This window comes from Balaenoptera physalus (assembly GCF_965194825.1).
Source record: "Balaenoptera physalus genome assembly, chromosome: 17".
In the NCBI taxonomy this organism is placed as follows: Eukaryota; Metazoa; Chordata; class Mammalia; order Artiodactyla; family Balaenopteridae; genus Balaenoptera; species Balaenoptera physalus.
Window position 1 is genome coordinate 15,987,822 of NC_138895.1, and position 24,203 is coordinate 16,012,024.

The 24,203-nt window shown below is 36.3% G+C and overlaps 1 protein-coding gene across 2 annotated transcripts in view; it reads right to left on the reverse strand.

The window, feature by feature from the left end:
• Window positions 1–1,152: 1,152 nt before the first annotated feature.
• Window positions 1,153–24,203, reverse strand: part of TRAM1 (translocation associated membrane protein 1) — a 28,549-nt gene continuing 5,498 nt past the window's right edge. For both annotated transcript variants that reach the window (XM_082433705.1, XM_082433706.1), the window contains exons 2-11: window positions 21,709–21,772; window positions 20,102–20,223; window positions 19,870–19,986; window positions 18,406–18,464; window positions 16,637–16,721; window positions 10,487–10,557; window positions 10,276–10,380; window positions 9,318–9,461; window positions 8,808–8,968; window positions 1,153–2,719 (exon numbers count right to left, since the gene is read on the reverse strand). In XM_082433705.1, coding sequence (XP_082289831.1) covers window positions 2,646–2,719; window positions 8,808–8,968; window positions 9,318–9,461; window positions 10,276–10,380; window positions 10,487–10,557; window positions 16,637–16,721; window positions 18,406–18,464; window positions 19,870–19,986; window positions 20,102–20,223; window positions 21,709–21,772 — 1,002 coding nt within the window. In that variant the 3' untranslated portion in view covers window positions 1,153–2,645. The remainder of the gene's footprint in view (window positions 2,720–8,807; window positions 8,969–9,317; window positions 9,462–10,275; window positions 10,381–10,486; window positions 10,558–16,636; window positions 16,722–18,405; window positions 18,465–19,869; window positions 19,987–20,101; window positions 20,224–21,708; window positions 21,773–24,203) is intronic.

Sequence of the window (24,203 nt, forward strand, 5' to 3'; positions counted from 1 at the left end):
CTCTGCAACTCCCAAACCTGTCTTGTGTTGAAGTTTTAAAGCAGATGATGCTTCTTAACTGAATTACCTATCACACCTAGGGTGGTCTTTGGGAAAAAAACATGTTTGAGCATTACCCTTGAATTTCCTCCAGGGTTACTTTTAAGGCCACTCTTTAAAAAATGCAAACAGGTGGTCAATATCAATCCATTCTTATAGGTGTCCACGTGTAGACAGGCAGCAGAACCAGTTTTCTGTGAAAACATCTGGCAACACCTTGGAGATATAGGGTGTCAACGGCTATTGCCAACGTCTGTGCAACAACAGTTCTCTCCCATTTCCTCATCTATACAAGCTCTGCTCCAGGATTAGTTCTGAATTTAAGGACTGTGTACGATTAATTTTAGAAGAATGTAGTTAATACATTTGTTCCAGAATAGTCCACCTGGACTACTCACAGCCATATCCCCCCTTTTATGGAGGGAAGGACAACCCCAGAAGGGCAAAGCAACTAGTTCAAGGTCACTCAGTAAGACAGCTGTCCTGGCTCATGGTCCTACCGTGATGCTTCCCATCAGGCTTCGAAATTTGACCAGAGGCTGGGTGACAGCAGCAGCCTCTGCAGGATCTGGGGGGCCCATAGAGACTTTCCTCGGAGCAGGGGATCTAGGGCTTACCATTTACAATTACACTTGTGTATGTATGTGTTTTGTAAAGTTTTAACTACATACCAAGGGCTTCCCCCACCAAACCCATAGCATATGTTGTAGAACACAAGAACACATAGCATATGCTGTATGTAATTTCATAGAAAGAAGGTTCCTCAAATGAGTGTGGAGACACTGCATGCTGTGTCCCCGTGGTCGTCATTCTAGGTGCATCAGGAAGCACGTGTGCATATAAAGGATGACTAGTCCTGCAGTAAAAAAGACACCTTTAAGTTTGTTTAACTCAATAGTCCCTGAATTTGGCTATAAACCACTTTCTCTCACAGTTGCCCTCATTAATAATATATGAAACTAATCATCTTTTTTGGTAGAACACACTTTTTAGGAAAGGCTGTCCTAAATGTTTATCAAAAGTACACTCTTTCAATGTGTACATTTTAATGAGATTAGACACTAAAAATAGCATAAAATTTGCTCACAACAAAGAAAACATCCAAGATACACCTTGTGAAAGTAAAAATTTTTATTCTGATTGATTTCTCAATGTATAGTTCAATATAATGCCAGTTTTCAATGGCAGAGATTTGGTTCCACTGAAACTCCATGATGCTACAGAGAGCTACTACCTTTTGCAGGAAGTAGGTAAACAGCTGGAAACAGAAAGCACGACTTTCTAGCAGCATGGCAACTGATTAAACTGCAGACCTATCAGGTCTGCAACTTTTACACTAAAAATGGCACAAACATTAGCTGGTGACAAAAGTGAGAAGTGGGGAGCAAAATGTGAACATTGAAAGGAGTGATATATGTTCTGTAAAGACGACAAAAACCCAAATAGAGCTATAAAGATTTTAAAGGATAATTATAGAAAAGGGAACCAAATATTTTACCCAAATGTTTTTTAGAGCCTTTCTATAGAGATACAAATATATATATATATATATATTTATCCAAAAATATGTTTTATACAGATAAATGTTTCTCAAATAAGGATGGGACCAAAGCTACAGTTATAAAGCATTGTCTTTTGTAAGACTATTTATCCACCTGAATTTTCAACTTGAGGCTAGTGCATTAAATGTTTTCCAAATATTGACATCTTTTTATATATATAAATCAAGTAGGCATTATTTTCTAAAAGGGTTTTCAGTATTTTTCTAAGCTGCTATGCGTATCAAACTTATGACAAGCCCCATTAAGAATTATTATTAATAAACATAGCAAAAAGGGCTATGGTCAAATTGTCTTTGTAGTAAATATTTAATTTTCTGATTTCCAGTTTACAAGTGTTGAAAATGCACAAGAAAAGATTTTACTTCACAAGTACTTTTATGTTAATATATTTTGATTCAATATATATGGCAATAAATCTTCACACGCCATAACCAAAAGTATGGTTTTTTTTCCCTTAAAAAAATGGGGATGTAAATAACATTAACAACCACTATAAAATAAAGCACACAAGTATTTTGGTGAATTTACAAATCTTTTTTTCCCAAGTGTAAAGGCTACAAAAATTCCTAAAAATTAGAGAACACTGAAAACATATTAAAGTTTGACATCCAACTTTATATTATTTCCATTTTGCCCTGAAAGATAACTTAAAAAATATGACCTTGCTGGAACAGGCCATCTTGCTAATATAAAAAATTGGTGAGAGCAAGAAATTGTATCACTGATATGTAGAATTTTTGTAAATAGTTCTCTCTTCAAATCATTAGAAAAATGCTGAAAGATAAAAAACAAAATAAAATAAAATATGGTGGTGGTCCCTAAGCTATTTTGAAGGCAGGTAGCTTAGTCTAAGCTGAAGTATTTTTTTCAATCATAGTAATCATCCTCCCCTCAAATGCCCTTTAAAAAATGCATGAAACAATAGTAGCAAGAATCAAAGAGCACAAACTGTATTTTCAAGAACAGAAAAAAATCTCTAGTACTGAAAGATATAAGTAAAAAGCAGATTTCTTTGGGGACATTAATCCATTAGATTATAAGTCATTATGAAGATTTCTCTTTTCTATTCCGCGGAGAGTCTGCTCCATTTGAAGTTACTGTTCCATTTACACCATTTTCTGAAAAGAGAAAAAAATCAGGATTACTTTCTAAGTAAGTGCAAATAAAATTAGCTTTTACACATAAAGGTACCCTCAGAAAAGAAAATTTAAAACCGAATATATACTCTTATGCCCTTAGGTGAAACTTCCTTACTAGTGCTTAACCTTTACTAGTATTTAACCAACCATAAAACCTGATAACATGTTAAACACAAGGAACTGAAAGCAGCAAATTAAAAGTAATTACATATGTCAACTACATCTCAATTAAAAAAATAGTTAAAAAAGGAAAGTAACTACTATTGAAGGTAGGAAAAAAAGAGAAGACAGAAACTCTAAAAACAATTAGAAGAACTATAAAATAGTCTGCAGAGCAATACTTTTGGTAGAAAAAAAGGAACATTTTCACACTGGACAGCAGACAAGGGAAGTTCTTGGGGATACGTTTCTTTCCAACGTATTAAAAAATTGGTGTTTAGGATGGTAACTCTTATGTTTAAGAGTGTTATAATGGCCTTCTTCAAGCTGTGATGGAATAACTGACGTCAGACCAACCCTCCCTCCAAAAATATCCACAAAACGTGAACACAAAAATGGCTATTTGAAGGCACTGGGAAAAAACCAAGTCAGCTAAGTATATTTCTCCCCCAAGGTATCTGCCAACTACTAAACGTGCACGCACCAAGCAAGACTCAGAGAAATCAAGCAGGAAGTAACTCCTAACAAAGAATAAAGCTACAGAGAGAATTGGGAAGTCTCACAATGATAGGGAGACAAAAATATGAATCTGGGGCCCACCAGAGAAGAAAGCCCTTAGAAATAGTTGATGTTCTAGGAATGAGGACAAACTGGAAATAGATCGGCTTCAGTGACACAGAATGATCCAGAGCTTCTACTAATTCATCCAGAGCCTCTGCATGCTTTTACACAGAACACTCAGTATTCAACCTGACCTTAGGGGCATCGGCTTCTGCCTGGCTTTGCTGGAGCCCAGTTGGCCTCCCCGTGGCCTCAGTAACCGCCTTATGTGCCAACAACACAGGCTTACATTGTGTGAAAGCCCCAAGTGGCTTTCTATATTGTTAGCACAGTATTTAGTGTATAATGGCAGAATTCTTACAATAATTTTTTTTTTTAAGTATGAGGATACATGCAGTACTGACCTTTTAAATTTTAAAAAATTGGTATAATGTTGCTTATTTAAAAATAATGTTTGGATGCACTGGCAAATTATTTTTGTTTACAGAGTGTTTTGTTTACAAATTGTCAGTCTTGTTCGTTTTACTTTTAGTGTGATACTTCTAGTGTGACTTTTTAAATGTCTCAGAAATTAAAGTTTTACAAAAAGTGATTTCACCAAAAAAAAAAAAAAAAAAAATTACCAGGTGTGCCAGAAAACAAGACAAAATGACTGAAAACTAAGAGAAAAAAAAAATATCAGAAATAGATCCTCAGGTGATCCAGATCTGGAGTTGTCACACAGGGATATTAAAAGAACAATGATTAATAAAAATAAATGAAAAGATAGATAATTTCATCCAAGGACTCAAAAATCTTTAATCCCAGGACAGGATAATACAGTAACTAAAAATATAAATGTAATAAAAGTTTGATAGCAGATTAGGCACAACAGAAGAGATGAGTGAACTAGAAAAAAAATGCTCAGATTGAAACTCAGAGAAAAAAGGATGGAAAATGCAGAAAGCACGAGAAGATATAAAAGGACATGGTAAAAGGGTTTAACACATGTACTGGAATCCCCGAAGGACAGGAGAAAGAGAATGGGGCAGAAGCAATATCTGAAGACATAACGGTGAAGAATTTTCCAAAAATGGCAAAAGAAACCAAGCCAAGATTCAGGAAGCTTTACACAACACCGAGCAGGATAAATACAAAGAAAACCAAACCCAGGCGCATCACAGTATAACTGTCAAAAAAACAAAGATAATTTCGTCAGACTGGATGAAAAAATTAAAATCCAATTACGTGCTGCTTACAAGAGACACCACTTATATTTAAGGACAAAGAAAGGTTTAAAGTAGAAAAACACAGGAAAAGGTAGAGCATGCTAACACTTTACCACAATATAGTCGGTGAACTGGAGTAAATTCAGACAAGCTAGAGATGAAGATGGGCACGTGACAATAAAAAAGGACAAATCCCACAGGGATTTATGTAACAACCCTGAATTCTGATGTACCTACAACATATCTTCACAATATTTAAAGCAAAAACTTACAAGCTACAAGGAGAAATGGGTCAATACCTTTTGCAGTAACTGACTGAACAAGCAGAACTCCTTCCACCAAGTCAGTAAAGATACAAACCTGGACATCACAAATGGACCTGACACCCACCTACAGAACAGAATACCTAACAAACACACAATACACATCCTTCTGAAGTCCAAATGGAACATTCATCAACATTGAACACATGATGGGCCATAATGAAAGTATCAACAAATTTCAAAGAATTGAAATCATTCAGAGTATGTTCTTTAACCACAGTGGAATTAAGCTAGAAATCAGTAGAAAAAAACCCCCCCAAAAACTAGAAAATGCCCAAATACAGTATTTGTAAACTACACAATTTACTTATAAATAATCCATGGGTCAAAGAAGAAATCACAACTGGACTTATAAAATATTTGAAACTGAATGATAATGAAAGAGATATATCAAAACCTGTGAAATAAGGGTAAAACATTGCTGAAAGGGAAGTTTGCCCTTAATTGCAAGTAATTCATGAGAAGGGATGAAAAATCAATGATTTATTTCCACAAGGTAAACCACAAAACAACAAATTAAACCCAAAGAAAGGGAAATAAGAACAGAAATCAATGACACAACTGAGACAATCAGCAAAAGAAGACAAATGTTGGTTCTTGGCTGATGGAAGAAAAGAGAAAGGCATAAATTACTAACACAGGAAATGAAAAATGGGAATTGCTGCTGTTCTACAGGCATTAATGAGGTAAGTGGATATTATGAGTAATTTTACATCAATACATTTTGCAAATTTAAATGAAATGGATAAATCCTTGAAAAACACAATTTACCAAAAGAGAAACAATAAGAAATAGAAAATCTGAATGATCCTATTATCTATTAAAGAATGTGAACATGTAGTTAAAAATCTTCCCATAAAGAAGGGTCTAGGTTGGATAGCTTCACTGGTGAATCCTTCCAAACATTTAAGTAAGAAATAATGCTGGCATTACAAGAAGGACAAAACTGCCCAATACTTTTTATAAAGCCAGCATAACTCGTATCAAAACCTGACAAGGATATTACCCCAGAAAAGGGCTAACTATAGCCCAATCTTTTACATAAACACAGATGCAAAAAATCTTATTTTTACAAAATATTGAAAAAACCCATCCAGCAAAAGTGATATATTGTCATCATCAACTTGGGTTTATGCCAGGAATGCAAGACTGGATTTACATTTGAAAATCAATACATTACCAAAAAATACATATCAATATCCTTTATGAATACAGATGTAAAAAATCCTCAACCAAATACTAGCAAGCCAAATCAAGCATCATCTAAAGAGGATTATATACATGACCAAGTGAGATTTATCCCAGGACTGCACTGTTGGCTTAACATTAAAAAATCAATTAATATAATCCATCATATCAATAGAATAAAGGACACAAACCACTTGATGATCTCAATCATTGCAGAAAAAGCACGTGACAAAATCTAACATCCTTTCATGATAAAAATTACAAACAAACTAGGAACAGAAGGAAACTTTCTCAACCTGAAAAAGCCCATTTAGGAAAAACTCACAGGTTAACATCATACTTAATGGTGAAAGGCTAGATGTTTTCCTGCTAAGATCAGGAATAACATGAGGATATCTGTTCTCACTAATTCTATTCAAAACTGTTCTGGAGGTTCTAGCCAGGATAATTTGGCAAGAAAATGAAATAAAAGGCATCCAGACTGGAGAGGAAAAAGTAAAACTATCTCTAGTTGTAAACGACATGATCCTGTATGCTGAAAATGCAAAGGAATTCACAAAAGTACTAGAATTAAATAGTAAAGTAAAATTTAAAAACCCTAATAAGCACAACAATATTGTGGGATACAAGATCATTATGCAAAGATCAACTGTGTTTCTATACAATGGCAATGAACAATCCAGAAATGAAATTAAGAAGACAATTCTATTTACAACAGCATTGAAAAGAATAAAATATTTAGGAATAAATTTAATGAAGAAGTGCAAGAATTATATACACTGATAACTATAAAATTTAATTGAAAGAAATTAAAGAAGACCCTAAAAGATGGAAGGACGTCTATGTTCATACTCCCCAAAGCAATCTACAGATTCAAGATAATCCATATCAAAGGCTAGCTGGCTTTTCTGCAGGAATTGACAAGCTGATCCTAAAATTCGTATGGAAATGCAAGGCACCCAGAATAACCAAAACATGAAAAAAACAAAACTGGTAGACTCACATTTCCTGATTTCAAAACTTACTACAAAGCTATAGTAATCAAGACAAGAGCATAAGAATAGACATAGAGATGAAGAGACTAGAATAGAGAGTCCAGAAATATTAAATTCTTACTTTTATGATCAACTGATTTTCAACAAGAGTATCAAAAGACAATTCAATAAAGATTAGTCTTTCCAACAAATAGTGCAGGGACAACTGGATATCAACACGCAAAACAATGAGTGTACAATGGTGCACTTTGGAAAACATTTTAGCAGTTCCCACCAGATGTTAAATATACGGCTATCATATGACCCGGCAATTCCACTCCTAGTTATATACCCCAAACAGCAAAAAACAGGCGTTCAAACAAAAACTTGTACATGAATGTTAACGGCATCATTCACAGTAGCCAAAAAAGTGGAAACAACCCAAATGTCAGTCAACTTATGGATAAACAAAACATAGTATATCCATATGCTGGTATATTATTTGGCCATAAAGAGGAATGAAGTATCGGTACATGTTACGACATGTATGAATCTTAAAAATATGCTATGTGAAAGAAACAGCTGCAAAAGATCACATACTGTATGATTCCACTGATAGGAAATATCCAGAAAAGGCTAATCTACAGAGACAGAAAACAGGTAAGAGGCTGGCAGGGGCAGGGGAACGGAGGGAATGGAAAATGACTGTTAATGGTGAATATACTTAAGAACCACTGAAACGTGCACTTTAAAGGGTGAACTTATGGTGTGTGAATTATATTCCAATAAAGCAGTTATTAAAAAATATTACTGAGAGAAATTAAAGATAATCTAGATAAGTGGAAGGTATATATCACGTTCATGGGTTGATATACTCAATTCTCCCTCAACTGATATACAGATTCAATGTAATATCAATCCAGTACCCCAGTGAAGCTATTTGTGTATGTGAAAACTGACCAAGATGCAGTAAAATTTATAAGACATGCAAAGGGTCAAGAGTTGCTGATACAAGCCTGAATAAGGATAGGACTGGAGGACATAAACTACCAGCTATAAAGATGTATAAGGAGCAAACCACAGTTGATATATATTTTAAAATGGAACTCCTTGTGTTACAGTTCCAAGTATTAACACTCGAAGTTGAAAATAAATTACTCCACTGTCAATGCATTTTCAATCAAAAGCCAGAAGGAGAAAAGAGGTGAGATGCAGACTCAAAGATGAAGAATCAAACAATCAGAAGTTATTAAAAAAAAAAGGTGTTCCACTTGGGACTAAAGGGCAGATGGGAAGGAGCTGAAAAAAGGTTTTGTTTTTTAAATATGAGTAAGATGCTTGAAAGTGCAATCACTCCCCAGGTTAGTTATTCACTAAAACTGCCCATGTACACATTGGTCTATAGTGGCTCAAAGTCATCAAGTCTGGAAAACTTGTCAGAGAGAACTTTAGCGGACAGCTTTTGAGGAGAATAACTGACCAACAAACTGTAGGATGGGGCAAAATGATTTTGTTCCTAATTTTGCTAATAAGTAGAATAAACTTTCCTTTATAAGATTTTAAGTCTTAACAAGATTATAAATAAGACCCCAAAACATTAAAAAAAAAAAAAAGTTTCCTACTTCAAGGTTTTCATTGCTTACTGAATACAAACCTGTTCCTTTTCTAGAAGACCTGCCTTTAGTCACTGTTGGTTTCTTCTTCACAGTCGGTGCCTGAAAAGCAGAATGTTCTCTCCACCTCCGAAGCTGAAAATTAATGAACTTCCACATCATGAATGCTTGGGTAATGCAAATGGATGCCAGAACAGCAATTCTGAGAATATGAAGGAATAAACAGAAAATGAGAGTGCACCCAAACAATGCCATTGAATAAAGCAGTCTATCCTGCTTTGACAGGATTAACTTAGTGCTAAATTCCCACTAAGTTGACAAGATTATGTTAATAAATAATTATCCCCGCTAATGATTAATCCCAGAAGTTAAATAAATGCTTTAGTACTTCAGTTTGGACATGAAATCGTTAACAGGTATGAAATCAAATCAAATGAATATTTACCCTAACCCCTGTATTTATCCCTTTAATTTTAGATGATTTATATTGTAAACTGATAATACATACTATATAGTAGTGCAAAGTGAGAAAAATATTAAATCAACTCTACCTAACAGCCAACACATTGAAGTTTCCAGTACTGAAATCCAGCTTCTGATTCTCTGCTCTTGCAAGGCCAAAGCCAACAGTGAGTACCGAAAGAATTAAAGTCAGAAGTCTTCCCAACACAAACAGAACTGCCCACAGAGAAAATCTGGGAAAAATGTCACAAGTCAGATTGACAGAATTGCAAAGATAAGAAAAGATCCTAGTAGAAACCAGGTTCCTGTTAAGTAAATGCATATTAAAACAGCATTTCTTATTGTTCTGCAAAAAGGGTTCTGAAATTAAAATGTTAGGGAAATGCTTCATATTATATCACATTCTTGAAGATATATAACATATCAGCATTATTTCAGGTTCTAGAAGTCCAGTAAAGAAATGTTTGATATTTTTTGTTTAGCTGATCTTTTTTTTGTGTGTGTAACAACTATTAATGATTCTCGGAACTACTGGTATATAGAGCAATTTTGGAAAATGCTGGATAAAACAAAAGCTGTGTACTCAATTCTCATGAGAGTCCCAGTTTTACTTTTTTTTGTTGTTGTTAAAGGCTTTACACTCTTTACCAGTCATATCACTTCAATTCTGTTCCAGTTCAATTTTCCCATCAAAGTATTTTAATATCTTTAAGGCTCTATAATCTATTATTTCAATTTCTTCTGAAAGTTCATTCTTCCTCATTCTTCCTTCTCCAAAAGAAAAACGTGCACTTAAACAAGATAGAAGAAGTTATATCAGAAAAGTAAACCCTCAATCCTCAAAATTACAAGTTCCAATTACAGCATCTCTCTAGCTAAGACTCTATTTTAGAGAACAAAATACCAACATCAACAGCTAAGCAGGGTCATTTTATTTAAAGCTGCTACTAACAGGTTACAAAACAATATAATCACCAATAGCATGGTCCTTGGCAACACAGAAACTGACTTTAATTACACAAGAAATAGAATGGCTCAACAACTTACCCTTTCTGATACTTTTCATCACTAAAATAAAACAGGCGGGAAATGTGGAAAAGAAACTCGACAAAATAGTGCAGCACCAAAAGAACAAGTCCTAGATGATTCAAGCTGTTAAAAGAACACATTTAAAATGAAAAGATTAATTATGAATTAAGACAGATTAGCATACGATCTGCCCAGTCCATATACACATCCAAGAAAAATCCCAACTCACTTCAAAAGATAAGCTCCAGCAATGTGAAAGAGGTAAAGACCAATGTAGACGAGCTGACGAGGAATATCTTCCTGTAAACAGAAAATTGCACAGTAGATTAAAACATGGGGAAGCAGTTCTGTTCTTAGGAGCAGTGTGGCAGAGTGAAAATGCACTGTCACAGAGGAAGACTTGAAGGCCACTCTGCCCCACACCCTTCCCGAATGCTCACCCCAATTAACCACAGTTCTTTAACCTCTCCTGGCTTCAGCTACTCATATAAATGTGAGTAACAGCTGGGTCTGCCTGAATCAGATGAACTCCAAATCCCTTTCAGTACTGAGTGGTTCTTTTTATAATAAACATTTATTAAATGACACAATATTAATAACCATAATGTCCTTGTACTATTAAAATTGCTATGTTTATACCAGCAGAGATGCGTTTGTTTACCTAAATAGTATTCACATTTTTTAGCTCATGCTTTTAGTCCCTTTCATTTCATTGTCAGTCAAGTCATTAAAATCGAAGGTTAAAATTTATCTTCTCACTTAGGATACCATCTGTTTGTATATTCTTTCTCCTCTTAATAACCTGTAAGCCAGGTATCCAGATTTTACTTTTGCTTCTCTTTTTTTCTTCCATAGTCCCTAGTGACCTGGTTATCTTAGAAACAGTGGTTTTCAAAGACATAAGTCAAGTGAATCATGAAATCAGTTTAGGGGGTCACCCTAACACGTTCTGAAATATGAAATAGAATAAAAAATGCTAGAGTGTATAGCACATTGCATTGTTTCATGAAAATTTTAATCCAGATTTTACACACACAGAATTATGATATAAACTCTAGTTTTTCATCTTGGGTTGCAGTAAAAAAATGTTTGCAAAATATGAACAGTGATAGGCCCAATAAACACTTGTTAATTTATGAAATGCCTGTAGCTCTCATTTCTGCTCTCTCTTTTTTTGGCAGTTTACCACATATATTGATACATATATGTCTCTATTAGCCTGGCACATATGTATTACAAGGCTCTATTAGCCTGGTTAGTACTATTCACGTACTGCGGCTCTAATTAAAATGACTAAAATGGTGGCTGATGTCGGCAGACTGAGCTGCCTTCATCTGGAACCTCACCGGACTCGTCTCTGGCATATAACAAGAGTTGAGCACAGGCCTCCACTGGTCTCCTTTTTGCCGCCTACATTTCAAGCAGGGAGTTACCTGATCAAATCTTCCGAGAAAGAGTAGAGTTTACAAGTATAGTTTTGAAACTAAAAACTCTTTTCTAGTAAGAATGCTACAAAGATCAAGTGTTAGAAAGGCAGAACATACAACAGTTCACTAGAACTATATAGAGTCCTACGCTTTGGGTCTCTCAGGGAAAACTCCCAAGACATAATACCAAGTTTCCAGTGGAGTTTCCAACTGGAGAGAGAAGTATCTCTGAAAATAGGCTGTCTGAAGATTCTCTCCACATAATTTTCAAGCTTCCAATGAACTACTTCTCCTTACCAAAGGAGAGAGGGAGAAAGGTGTCGAGACAACATGGTGAAGTTCAACCACAAGAAAGCCTCTTTGTTCTCTTATAGTCATTTCAGACCAGCTCAGCTGTAGGGTTATAACTGCAATTTGATATGCTACGTGGTGTGTATATCACTGGCACCGCACAAAATGATTTTAGATAGTATACAAGAAAACAAAGTTCCATTATAATTTTAAATAAAACATTTTAAGTTGCAGCAAGGTGGCATATAAGTGACTAAATATGGGAAATACTGCCATATTCCTTCCTTCAGATGTGTTAAACAATGCTCCAAATTTCTGAGGGGAAAGCAACACTAGGGGGATCCCCAATACTTATAATAAAAGCTTTTTTGTTTTTTAATTGCTGATTGAACACTAAACTCATTTTACTACATAACAACTTGTGTAAATTGATGTAAAAAACTAATTTGCTGGAATAACTTCTGGAAAAACCAGAGCAGTGTAACTGCTTGGGAGGATTAAAAAAAAAGATTTTTTTTTTTAAGAAGAAACACAAATAAGTTTTAAAAATACGCCATTTAGCAGAGAACGTAAGATGCCTATCTTTTCTCCTCTCTGACAAAAAACACTATTATAAATTACAAACACACTACATTTCAAAAAGCCATTCCATTTCTTTTATATTTCTTGTCCTTAAATCTCACCCTAATTAAGTGAGGCAAGGTTGTGCTTGCCAATAGGTAAAGAAAAGTCCAGAGCTTCTTCCCTAAATTCAGGTTCAACTTTGCATCTCAGCCCTGCCTTTCCGAGAGCAGACCAGATGAGTCAATAATGGAAAGTAAACTACCATCACAGCTTCCATCTTCACAACCATCAAATGCCTAGCAAGAGCTTTTACAATAGTCTCTTCAACTTTCAAAAGGACGGAGTATTAAGAAACCTTTCTCTAAGTAACAGAAACTTCAGCCTTATACAAACTGACCAGTGTCTCTAAAGCAATGTTTGCACACTCATAGCCTAACCAGAGACAGTGTGTCAAAATAAATGAGTGACAGGGAGGAGCCCACCACAAGAAGTGGTGGAGAACGTAAGCTAAAGGCATTCCCGTATTAACAATACAAAGGTAATGTGCGTGATGCAGCGTGACTTTTAAAATGAGACATTTTATCTAGATTTCATTTAGAAAATGGCAGCTTTCAGACGCCTCTGACATTCTTCAGTCCTCATGGGGTTACAGCCACTCTGGGGCTTACAAGTCTATGGCCAACAATAAAGACCTTGCCCAGCACCAGGGTCTCTGGGGCCTACACGTTTCCCTGGGGTGTGGGGCTGAGGGAGAACAGAGAAGGCTGGGTGAAGTGTTGGCACATATCAGTTCACTGGCCACGTTAGGTTTCAATTAGGGTGTCAGTAAGCCATCCACGGGCAGTTCATCACTGTTCTAGAATCTAGAGTCCAGATGAATATCAACATGGCTGAGAAAAGGCGATTTTGGTTTTTCAAGACATTTTCACACATCGTCCTATGATTTTGTTACCAGGAGCCAGAAATGAGGTTTTGTGTATTTGTTTAAGGATTAGCAAACTTTTTTAATACTTGAATGAAAAATATATATAATGAAACTGAATTATTAGAAAAGCATTGACAAGTTCGCATCTATATTTAATGCTAACGTTCAAGTAGTTTATATAAGGATGAAGTCACAGAGTGATGACTTAAAATTCTGATAGCTTCATTTTTCATGGAAAATCTAATAAACATAGTACACTTAAATCAAAACAAATTCTAAAATTATAAATAACTTCAGGTGACATTTTCGGTTGTTATTCCAACATGTTTTTATTAAAAAGGTCAGCCATATACTTTAGTAAACTTCTGTTTTTTAAAGAAAATGCTTTTCTTAACTACACTGTACTAAAAAATTAACTTTAAACTGAATATCTCATATATGCCCAAATATAAGGCAAAGATTTGCCCCTAAACAACAGATGGAGCTGTCTCATCTGTAAATTTTTTCAAAGCTCTCATACTACAGGGATCTATATCAATTACTTTATTCTGAACAACAAATAAATGTTTGGGTAAGATACATAGCCTGAGAAACCTCAATCAATGTCACTTCTAAATGCTTAGAGAGGTGTAGTGGAGGAATCAGTAAGACAGAGGTAATGATGTACTCTGGAAAAACTGACTTAGATGAGTCAAAGAGTAGCTCTAGTGATGAAGGACAGATGTTAACAACAAAGTTGAAGGGTGAACATAACCCTCATGAAGTAGGAAAAAGCATTTTTCTAATTTAATATACTTTATATGATATACAATTATATGTATGGATAATTAAACCAAATAAACTGATATTAGAAATAAAACATTTGGCTATTTCATCCACACTTCCCTGAAACTTCATATATTCAAGTTGGCTAAAAAATTACATTTTGAATCCTGTTATGGGCAAAAAGAGAGGACTATTTGTACTGAAACATACATATTACATGTAGTTATAATATCCTTCTTAAAAGAAACTGAGTTATTTTTGACTAGCACACGTCTTGAACTGCTACTGTGTTCCTTTCTTCATTTCTCTGTAGGATCCGTTCAAAACAATCACTGTACTAGTTTTTTCCAGTAAAGAGTTCTTCCAAAAATAATTTTTATAGAGTAAATTTTAAGAAACTGTTTAACACATATGCAGCTGTTACTTTCAAATTATGTTAATTACTTGCAACAGTTACTTTCGACTGTCATATGTAGGTGTTAAAAATAGTTTCAGTTAAATTCTAAGTTATGCAAATTATTCCATAAAAATTAGATTGCATTTCTGGAGAAATGCCATCTGGCAGGAATAGATAAGAAAAGAGCTTTGAGAATGAAAATGAACAATTACTTTGAAATGTCCCTCTCTACTTACATGGTCAATGAACAAGATATAGACATATGAATTAATAATGAAACCCAGAGTTATTATGTCCACAGGTATAAAAAGTACACGAAGAGAGCTTTAAATATTGGGACCATGGTACTAAGACATCAAGGAACTATGATGGTCTCAACAGTGTTTTGCAGAACCTTCTGTAATGATGGACATGTTCTCTATCTCTGATCCAAGATGGCAGACAGTGAAGCCACGTGTGGTGAATGGGCACTTGTAATCGGGCTAGTGTGACCAAGAAAGTGAATTTTGTTTTTGCTTAGTTAATTTAAATGTGGCTTGTGGCTACTAATTTGGACAGTGCAGCTATGGGACATGTATGGTTCACAGTAGGTGCTTACTGAATATGGAAGCGTTATTGGAAACTGTGAGCCTAAGAATTTTACCTTAAGACAGTTCTAAGTCAAAGGTTTTATGCACCTTCACCTGAATCCTTACAATCAGCTTAACTGGAAAAACATTCTACTTTACACGGCCTAATTTGGCGTTGTTTTCTAATCGTGGCAGACAACATCCATGATGACAGACACACAGGACACGAAAAGTCACAGACACAACACAATAATAAATCAAGTGCCTACACTCATGAATTAACTATTTAGAGTATATATAGAAATAAGTGTTTGTGGCTTTTGAGAAGGCAGAGGAAAAATGGTTGCTGGATGGGTTGGTTCCTCTGCTATTTTGGAAAGCTTCTCAAAGTAAGGGGATTTTAAAAACAGTGTTTTAAACATGGAAAAATGTGAACTACATACAACAAGCAGACAGTATAATGAATCCCCAGGTACCTATCACCCAACTTCGCGGTTGTTAACTCGTGATCAGACTTCTTTTATGCACAGCCCTACCCACGTCTCAGTTCATATATAGGGATAGTTAAACAATCTCTCCCCAAAAAAGAGAACAAAAGTGCTTGATTAATTTATCAGAGGGAAAAGGTATTCCAGAAAAAAGAACTGATGTGTTGGGATTATAAAATTAGAGAATGTCAGTGTGAATGAGGCATAAGGAGAGAGCGGAAGAAAAAGGGACCAGGGGAGGGGGCACAGACAGGAGAAACCCTTAGAGCACAGGTGAGCAGCTTTATTTTAGTTTAAAGCAACAGGGAGCTAGTAGAGTTTTTAGAGGAGAAAGAGTTAAATAAAGGAAATAAAGTTTACTTTGTGACATCACAGAAGCCTGACTTCAGAAGTACTGAGGGTAAAACTACACAGGAGGCTACTGCAGTGCTCCAGTGGTTTACTCATTGTTCAAACAAAACAAACAAACATCTTTCCCACCTATTTCACCAGGAAAAAATTCAAGGTGAATATTTAACTATGGTTTACTTTTCTCAATACTGAATTTTTCTTTGGGACTTATACACAGTACCATTTAGTTGTACAATAATCTAATTAATCCTTTTGGTCTTGCTTGTGAAACTGCTAAGAATATCAGTAACACAAAACTAACATTACATTGCAAAATTTGTTTAAATTTTAATTTATTTTAAATTACCACTAACATAATTTTAAAATGAGAAACTAACATGTCAAATGTAAAATCCCCCTCTAAGTTAAAATGACTGAAGGTTTCTTCAATAAATACTTAAGGATACTTAGCCTCTGTGGAAAGGGGAGAGGTGAGAGAATAGTGGGGGGAGAGTTCAGGTGAGAGGGAGGTTAGAGACATGAGGAAATAATTTTAAAAAGACTTCCAAAAAAGGCAAAAAAAGGCAAAAGACAATTTTTAAAATTATAAAACCCCTGCTTACTTTTTTGGTTTTCTGGAAGTAGAGTTCAGGAAAAGCATGAAACCAGTATGCCAACTGTGATATGTAGAAAAACTTCATTTGAAATCTGTACCAACACAAGAAAGTAAAAAATACCTTTTAAAGCATACCATTTTTAAAGAATAAAGTACAAACAAACACTGGAAATCAGGATGTACTAAGTAGCCACCTTTGCGTTATCACTTCAGGTCCCCTCACGATACTCCATGTACCGTACTCTCCAACAGCCACTTCCCCCGGCCCCCCGGTCCCCCAGCATCAGTCAGCTCCTCTGGATTAAACAGCAGAAGCAGAGACATGATCTACAGAACACTGTGAACGTGCAAGCGAGCTGCGAGGAAACAGAGCCCCTTGTCTATTAGTTACTTAATACTGAAGAGTATGCCTGTCAGCTACTGAAAACATAACGGACCATGACTCTAAGGGAATCAAATCACAGATCGGTAAGGTTTCGTCAAAAGGGAAGTGGGAAGGGCAAACAAGATGGATAGAAAGTGAAGGCGCACAGATTAACCAGCACCTGAAACCGGGATAATCCCAATTTCAAACAATCCCTGGATTTTTTCTTAGGGAAATATGGTAACTCTACCAGGTTGAGACACTGAGAGCCCCCAATAAATGGAGGCAAACCAGGATTCCAGAGAAGAATAAATAAGGCACTGACGGACTCCCCAGGAGACGTATCATATTCAGTCTAGAATCCAGTCTCCTCCTCACATCACACCCCTCTAGATCTTCCGCTTTCTCTCTGTTCTCCCTCCCCCTCTCCTCCAGAGGTCTAAAGCAGAAAACGCAAAGCCAATCTGAATAACTCCAGGGGGGTGGGGAGGGGGAGAAGATACAGTTCCACATAAACATGATGTTTATATCTCCAGTTTACGCAAGTGCATTGAATTAACAATTTTTAAAAGTTAGAATGGCTCAGCAGAGCATGGTAATATTGCAGGGTCATGTTATATTCCCTTCATACTTTTTCACCAATCCTCACATCACAACACATTTATTGACTACTTTCTACCTGATAAGCACCTACAGCCTGGCACAGCAAAGGATATAAAAAGAGACAGTTCTTCTTGCTGTCAAGGCACATATAGCCTTGGTGGGCACGGGCACAATTTAAGACTTACATAAATGAGACAATTACAGAACAGCCAAGACAATGTATAGATAAACATAAAATACTGCGCACCAAAATGACAAATTCAGGAAAGCAGAAGCCAATATAGGCTAAAGGAGCAAGGAATATATGGAATAGATGTTCTAGAGTTGGGCTTGAAGAATGAATAACTTAGCTGGCTGACTTTGCAACCCCTGAGCTTCTTACAGCACTGTACAGAAACCCTGGGGGCCAGAAAAATAAAAAAGAAACAGTCCCTACCCTCAGGCTTTTAGTGTAAGAGAGTAAGAAATGGAAGGAGTGAAAAGAGACAGGAGCAAAGAAAAGGAGCAAAAGTATGTAGAAGACGGAGCAGTGATGAGGAGAAGGGTTAGGGAAAAGAAAGGGAAGACAGAGGACTAAATTAGGATTACTGTTAAAATCAGTTTTCTCAAGGTAACAAACATACTGGAAAGATTATATACATGAAAAAAGCACACAGGAATTTTTTGTCCTTACGGCAGTGAGACTGCCAAACACATACCTATTGGTTGAATTTCCCTAAGGTCCTAAAGAGAATAACAAGAACAAATCCTGCTTAAAAGTGACATGACTACGGTCCTTAACTAAGAAAAACCTGCTGAAAATGACTTACGTCATCAGGTTATGGGGATAAGCTCTCCACAAGATAGTTGGGTCTGAGATATAGTTTTCCTAAGAGAGAAGATACAAAAATTAGCCTAATGAGCATGGAAACGTCTCAGAAAATAAGACAGTATTTTCATTCTTTGCACATTTACATCTCTCCACCTCAAGTTCCATTGAAGTCCAACCTTTTAGATGTTTTAGTTATTTCCCATTCAGTCGAACTGCTTACTTTAGTGAAGTGAAAATCAGTATGAGTGACTTGAAGTCAAATAAGACATAATTCCTGGCTTTCAAAATTCTTTCAATCCAGTAGAGTGAAAAAGACACGTATGCAAACAAACATAACACAACCAAAAAACAGTGATGGCGCATAACAGAGTTACAACAGCCACTGGAGGGATGAATTTTGTCCTGGGTAATCGAGGAAAGGGTTCAGAAAGAGGTGGCACCTGACAGGAGACAGAAGATCAAGGTGTTGCCAAGTTTTACAGGATTATGTCCACATAATAACCACGTCTCTTTCTTAGATAACTAGATCTATTTAGTGAGCATTACTGCATATGTATATATAAAAAAAAAAACCTGAAGCAACTTATCCTTAATATTTTCCCATGGAAGTTTAACACTTTTATGTTTTTTAAAAAATGTGCAAGATAGAACTTTTGTACATCAACAATAAAAAATTTTTTTAATGTATAAGAAAGATTTTAAGCTGAACTTTAATGTATCTATAAAGTATCATTAAAGCAGCAGTTTACAAAGGAACAAGCACTGGACTGAAAGGCTGAGTTTTAGTCTATCTCCAACCATAAGTGTCATACCCTGGAAAATTCACTTTACCTATTTATTCATCTCTAACATAGCAATTAAAAAAAAAAATACTGTGTCCTGACAAACTCAAAAATATGTAAACTCTGGGGTTCATATAAACTTAAAGGACTGATATTACTAATATTAGATACTCTCTTCCCCCTCATTAGTTAGAATGGTACACTTACAAAGGTTTAGCTAGCCTTAATAAAAAGTTAATCAATATTTTAATTTGCTCAGAAAATACCTGGACTGTGTTTAAAGAACGAAATGACTGGAAACACTACAACTCATGTAACCCAGTGAAAGGATCACTGATAACTTACCCTTTTTGCTACTACAGAGATACCTGCAAATGACTACAAGATATGAAGACAACACTCAGTCTGACTAAAAATGAGTAAGGCTTTCTGAAACATTAAACATAGTTGGCAATTTTTGCTGTATAAAAACTAACTAAAAGAGAGGCTTACTGATGAAACTTGATTTATACTAGTTCAATAGCAGAACTCCTGATCTTAGATAAGAAGAACAAGAGACGAGGAATTTTTCTAAGGTTCAGGGTTTGCTTATGAGCATTAAAAATAGGACATCAATTTCTGTTCTGGATGTATAATTAAATACTTTGAGAGATAAGAATTTCAGCACAGTACATACTTACAGATATGAGAATGAACGTGCCCCAAACACAAGAAAATAGGTAGAATGCACTCAGCTGACCAGATTCATTAAACTTGCTGTGTTTCGTTTTGGAAAAGTGCATTCGCCTGTTAATTTTCTAAAAATAAAAACAATCGTTAATAATTAAGATTATAAAATATATTTAATATGACTATCATAGTATGGAGAGCTAGTATTTTACAAAGTATAGATTTCTAAGATTGCATACTTACATCCAACACATATTCTTGAATTATGGCATGAATAATTATCGCCACTAGCATGTAGAAGAAAACTGTAGCCAAATCTTTGATACCATAGTAATAAAGGAACGCTGATTCAGTAGCTTGTTCTTCTGAAGGTCAAAAAGGACAGGACACACATACACAAAAATATACATAAGATTATAAAAACAGCACTTAAGTACAACATAGTTATGGAAACAAACAAGAGAAGACTAACCTAATAACTAAGTTTACAGAAACATCATGGTAATTTGCTTTTGGACACCTTCAGTCTTAGGAACAATGAAAACTGAGGAGACTATCTAGAAGTCTAAAACTTCAGAAATTATTTACAAAGACTTGACACATGTTAGTTACAGCCATTAAAGACCAGAGAACACGGAAGGGGAGGCCACACTGAGATCCTTGGGGACTGTAAAATTGATATTACCCCAGGGATAGGGGTTAGATTATACTTAGGTTGTATTAAAGTTATACTTAGCCCATTTGCCTGTCTTTTCAAAGAACTTTTGAAACTTTCAGCTTTCTAGCTCTACTTTCAAACTAGACACCACATTTATGATTCTGCTGGAAAAGCTGACTCAACTTTGATTTGATTTAGTTTTGAATTCTAAGCAGGAGAGACAGAGGCAACTGCTACAATTGTTTTCAATCTTTAAAAGTGCTAAGATTTTTTCAGAACAAGACTTAATCAAATACTTGTGAATTGATAAAAGAGCTTTGTTTTTTTCTGGCATACTCAAATTTCAAAACAACTTTGTGTTTCTGAGTACTGTGATATCTAAGTTACTACATCAAATATTTACAAAATGATATAACTGAACAAAAACCCAACTCCATGTTGTATAATTGATCTTACATTCTAAATAGAGAGACTCGGGGCTCGGGGCAAGTTTACCACCTGAATATGGTAATATTTTGTTAACTGAATACCCTACTCCTCACCCATGTTACTTAATTATATTACTGTATTCAACTACAATCAACTTCCAATAACAACTTGATTTTCACATAGCATCATTCAGAAAAACTTCGAAATAAAACCTAAAAGTGTAGTTTGGATGTTATTACCAGATGCTTATTGACATTCTCTCTAATCAAATAACTGATAGGATGGTAGAGCACAACCAAAAAGTGAAAATAAAATGGGCTTAAGAGGGTTGTTATTACAGGTCCAAAACAGAACCCATACAAGTCAGAAAAACTGAACCTGAACATTGGGCCTTTAGAAACCTTGACTGAACAATGACACTTCAGACAAATGTAAAATATCTATTCTTAGGATTTTCTTATGAAAAGATCAGAGGGAAGAGAAGGCAAAAAAAAAAAAAAAAGTTCTTCATTGGAATTTTAAGCCCATTTACAAAAATACACAATAAACATTAAACACATAAAAACTGATTTTCATACAATACATAGGGTGAAGTCAACCAAAAAATCAGATTTTGCATTACAAAATCATCAAAATAATATTCAGTCTAATCACGAAGGAGATCTGTGAAAATAATGAAGAACCTAGTGTTTATGGAAATTTCCAAGTCTGTCCTACTGAACTCTTCTACTTAACCAGAAAATTCCAAAAGAAAACTACCTACCTGTTGCAGGGAGGGTAACATTGTACTGAAGAGTAACAAAAATTATAGAAGCTTTTGCTGTTATCTAGAAAAAAAAAAAAGAAGATCAAGTCAATTTGTGACCCTCTCCCAAATAGCAAATCGGGGGGAAAAACATTCCAAGTTCTGTCCCCACATCTAAGAACCAAGGGCACCCTAGTTCCAGCTGCACCCTGACAGGCACGACTGGACTTCCCGATCACCAAGGAGTTGAGCTTGAAAGTTAACATAATTCACCAGTGTAGTCTGCAGTTTAGATGGGATTGTGTAATTCACTCCTAACTTTAAGATTTCAAAAGAGATACTGCAGTTCCAGTAAACAGTGTTTGGACAAATAATGTTTCTCTACTCTAGACCTGTACAATGAACACAAAATTTCCATCAAGAAAAATTTTAAATGTAAATTAATGAAAGAAAAGGAAGCACAGTTACCATGACAAAAGGTAGATCAAAGGTAGGATCTGTGGTGTGTGTGTTAATCTCCCGCACACCTGGCATAGTTACATTGTCGATAAATATTTAACTGACCTGACTACTAGCAAACGCAAAGTGGTCAGAACAGAAAAATGGAACGCTTACTCAATATTTATAGGCACCAGGCACTGTGCTAGACAAGAAAGGATAACAAAGGAATGATATAATCCTGATGGCTAGCAACTTAGTCCAGTCTGGAAGACAGGTAAACAAATTGCTATAATACCACAGAATCAATGCCAATGTGAACTCAGGATAAACAACCAAAGCATTTTTTTTGTTTTTGCTTTCTTCCTGGGGTGAGGAATGAGGCATGTTCTGGAAAGGCTTCGCAGGCGATGTGGTGCAGAAAGCTGTCTCCTGTTGGAAAAGAAGTTCCCTAGGCTCATGCAGTGGGACCGAGAGGGCAGCATATGGGAGAAACAGAAGCGCAAAGGCCAAGGAGCGGTAAACAGGAGGTCAGGCACGGGCACACATCAAGAAGGGGTAGAAAGGCCTAGAAAAGTTACCAAGTGCTAGAAAGGACCTAGTTTGCTGAGCTTAGCAGTTTAGATTTTATTTTAGCCCGACCAGACAGTTTTGGGGAGGGGGAAGTTATTCGTGCTTTTCAGAAAGATCGCTGACCGGGGCACAGTGCTGGCCTCTCAAGCCCCCTCGGACCCACGCTCCACCCCACAATCAGTACCCCCTCCTGATCATGTTAACGCCACTCCCCACACCCATCCTCCCTCCACCCGCGCCCCAGAGGTCCTTCACCGATTCCCATTCTCTCCAGGATAAGAACAAACTCCACGGTCTGGCCCCTGCTTCTCCAGCCCCCGTCCAGCTACTTCTGCCCCATCCCTTGCCTCCTGCACTCCTCCCACCATAGCTCCGTGCACCCGCAGTGTTATCTAAAACACTGCTGGAAAACCTCTCCACTTCGGATCTCAGGTCAACTACACCCTTTCAAGGAAGCCTTCCCCGTCTCTTAGGATAGGTCATTTCCTTTGTTAGATTACCTCAGAGACCCGTGTTCCTTTCTTACAAAACGTATACTCTTGGCGTGATTGTATTAATCACTGCTGTCTCACCCATCAGACAGACGGTAGTCTCCATAAGAGCTGGGAGCACGTCTGTTTCTGCTCATCACTATATGCTTAGAGCCCAGCATGGCGTGTGGCACTTATCAGGCGATTGTTCAATATCACTGAACAAATATTAGATAAAATATAAGTTGGAGTAAGGATGCAAGTCAAGTACGAGTTTTGCAAGAGACCCTGTGAAAAGTAATAAGGCCTGAACGAAGGCAGTAGTAGTGGGTAGAGGCGGAACTTTTGAGGCAGAATAAGGCTTGGTTAGCAGGATAGAATCAGATTGTGTACCGATGCTGCGACAACTGGGTGAAAAGCAATACTACTAATAAAAATGTGGAATATACAGGAGGAACCGCAGGTCTGAGGGAAAGAAGAAATTGCGCTTCATATAAACTTAGATTTCTATGAGATATGCAGGTGGCAAGACCAACAGGTAGGTAAGGCCCACGCCTGGAGCTCTGCAGGGAGGCCCGGGCTTAAGGATTTGGAAGTCTCTGTTTACAGACAGGACATGGTACATAGTCGAGGCTGTGGAAGTATATAAATCCTCTACAGAGAGTGTACAGGATTCGATGAGAAGCAGGACAACATCAGAACCACGGAGAGGGCAGAGAAAAAGCCTGGTGGCAAAATAAGAAGAAATGATCAGAGAGGAGAGGCAGAGAGAGAAGGAAGAGAGCTAGATGCCCCAAAAGCCAAAGGGGAAACATTTCAAAAAGGTGTGGTTAATAAAGTCAAAGTTTCAATAGAGATGTGTCAGGAAAAGAGTGCAGCGGACCGGACGATTTAAGAAGTCATCAGTGGTCGCAGCTTGAGTGATTCCAATGAAGAAGTGAAAGCAAAAGCCACCTCACAGTGGAGCGCAGAGCACAAGGGGAACAAAGGGGTTCCCAGCGACAGATGCCAGGTCAAGATTTATGTCGTTTC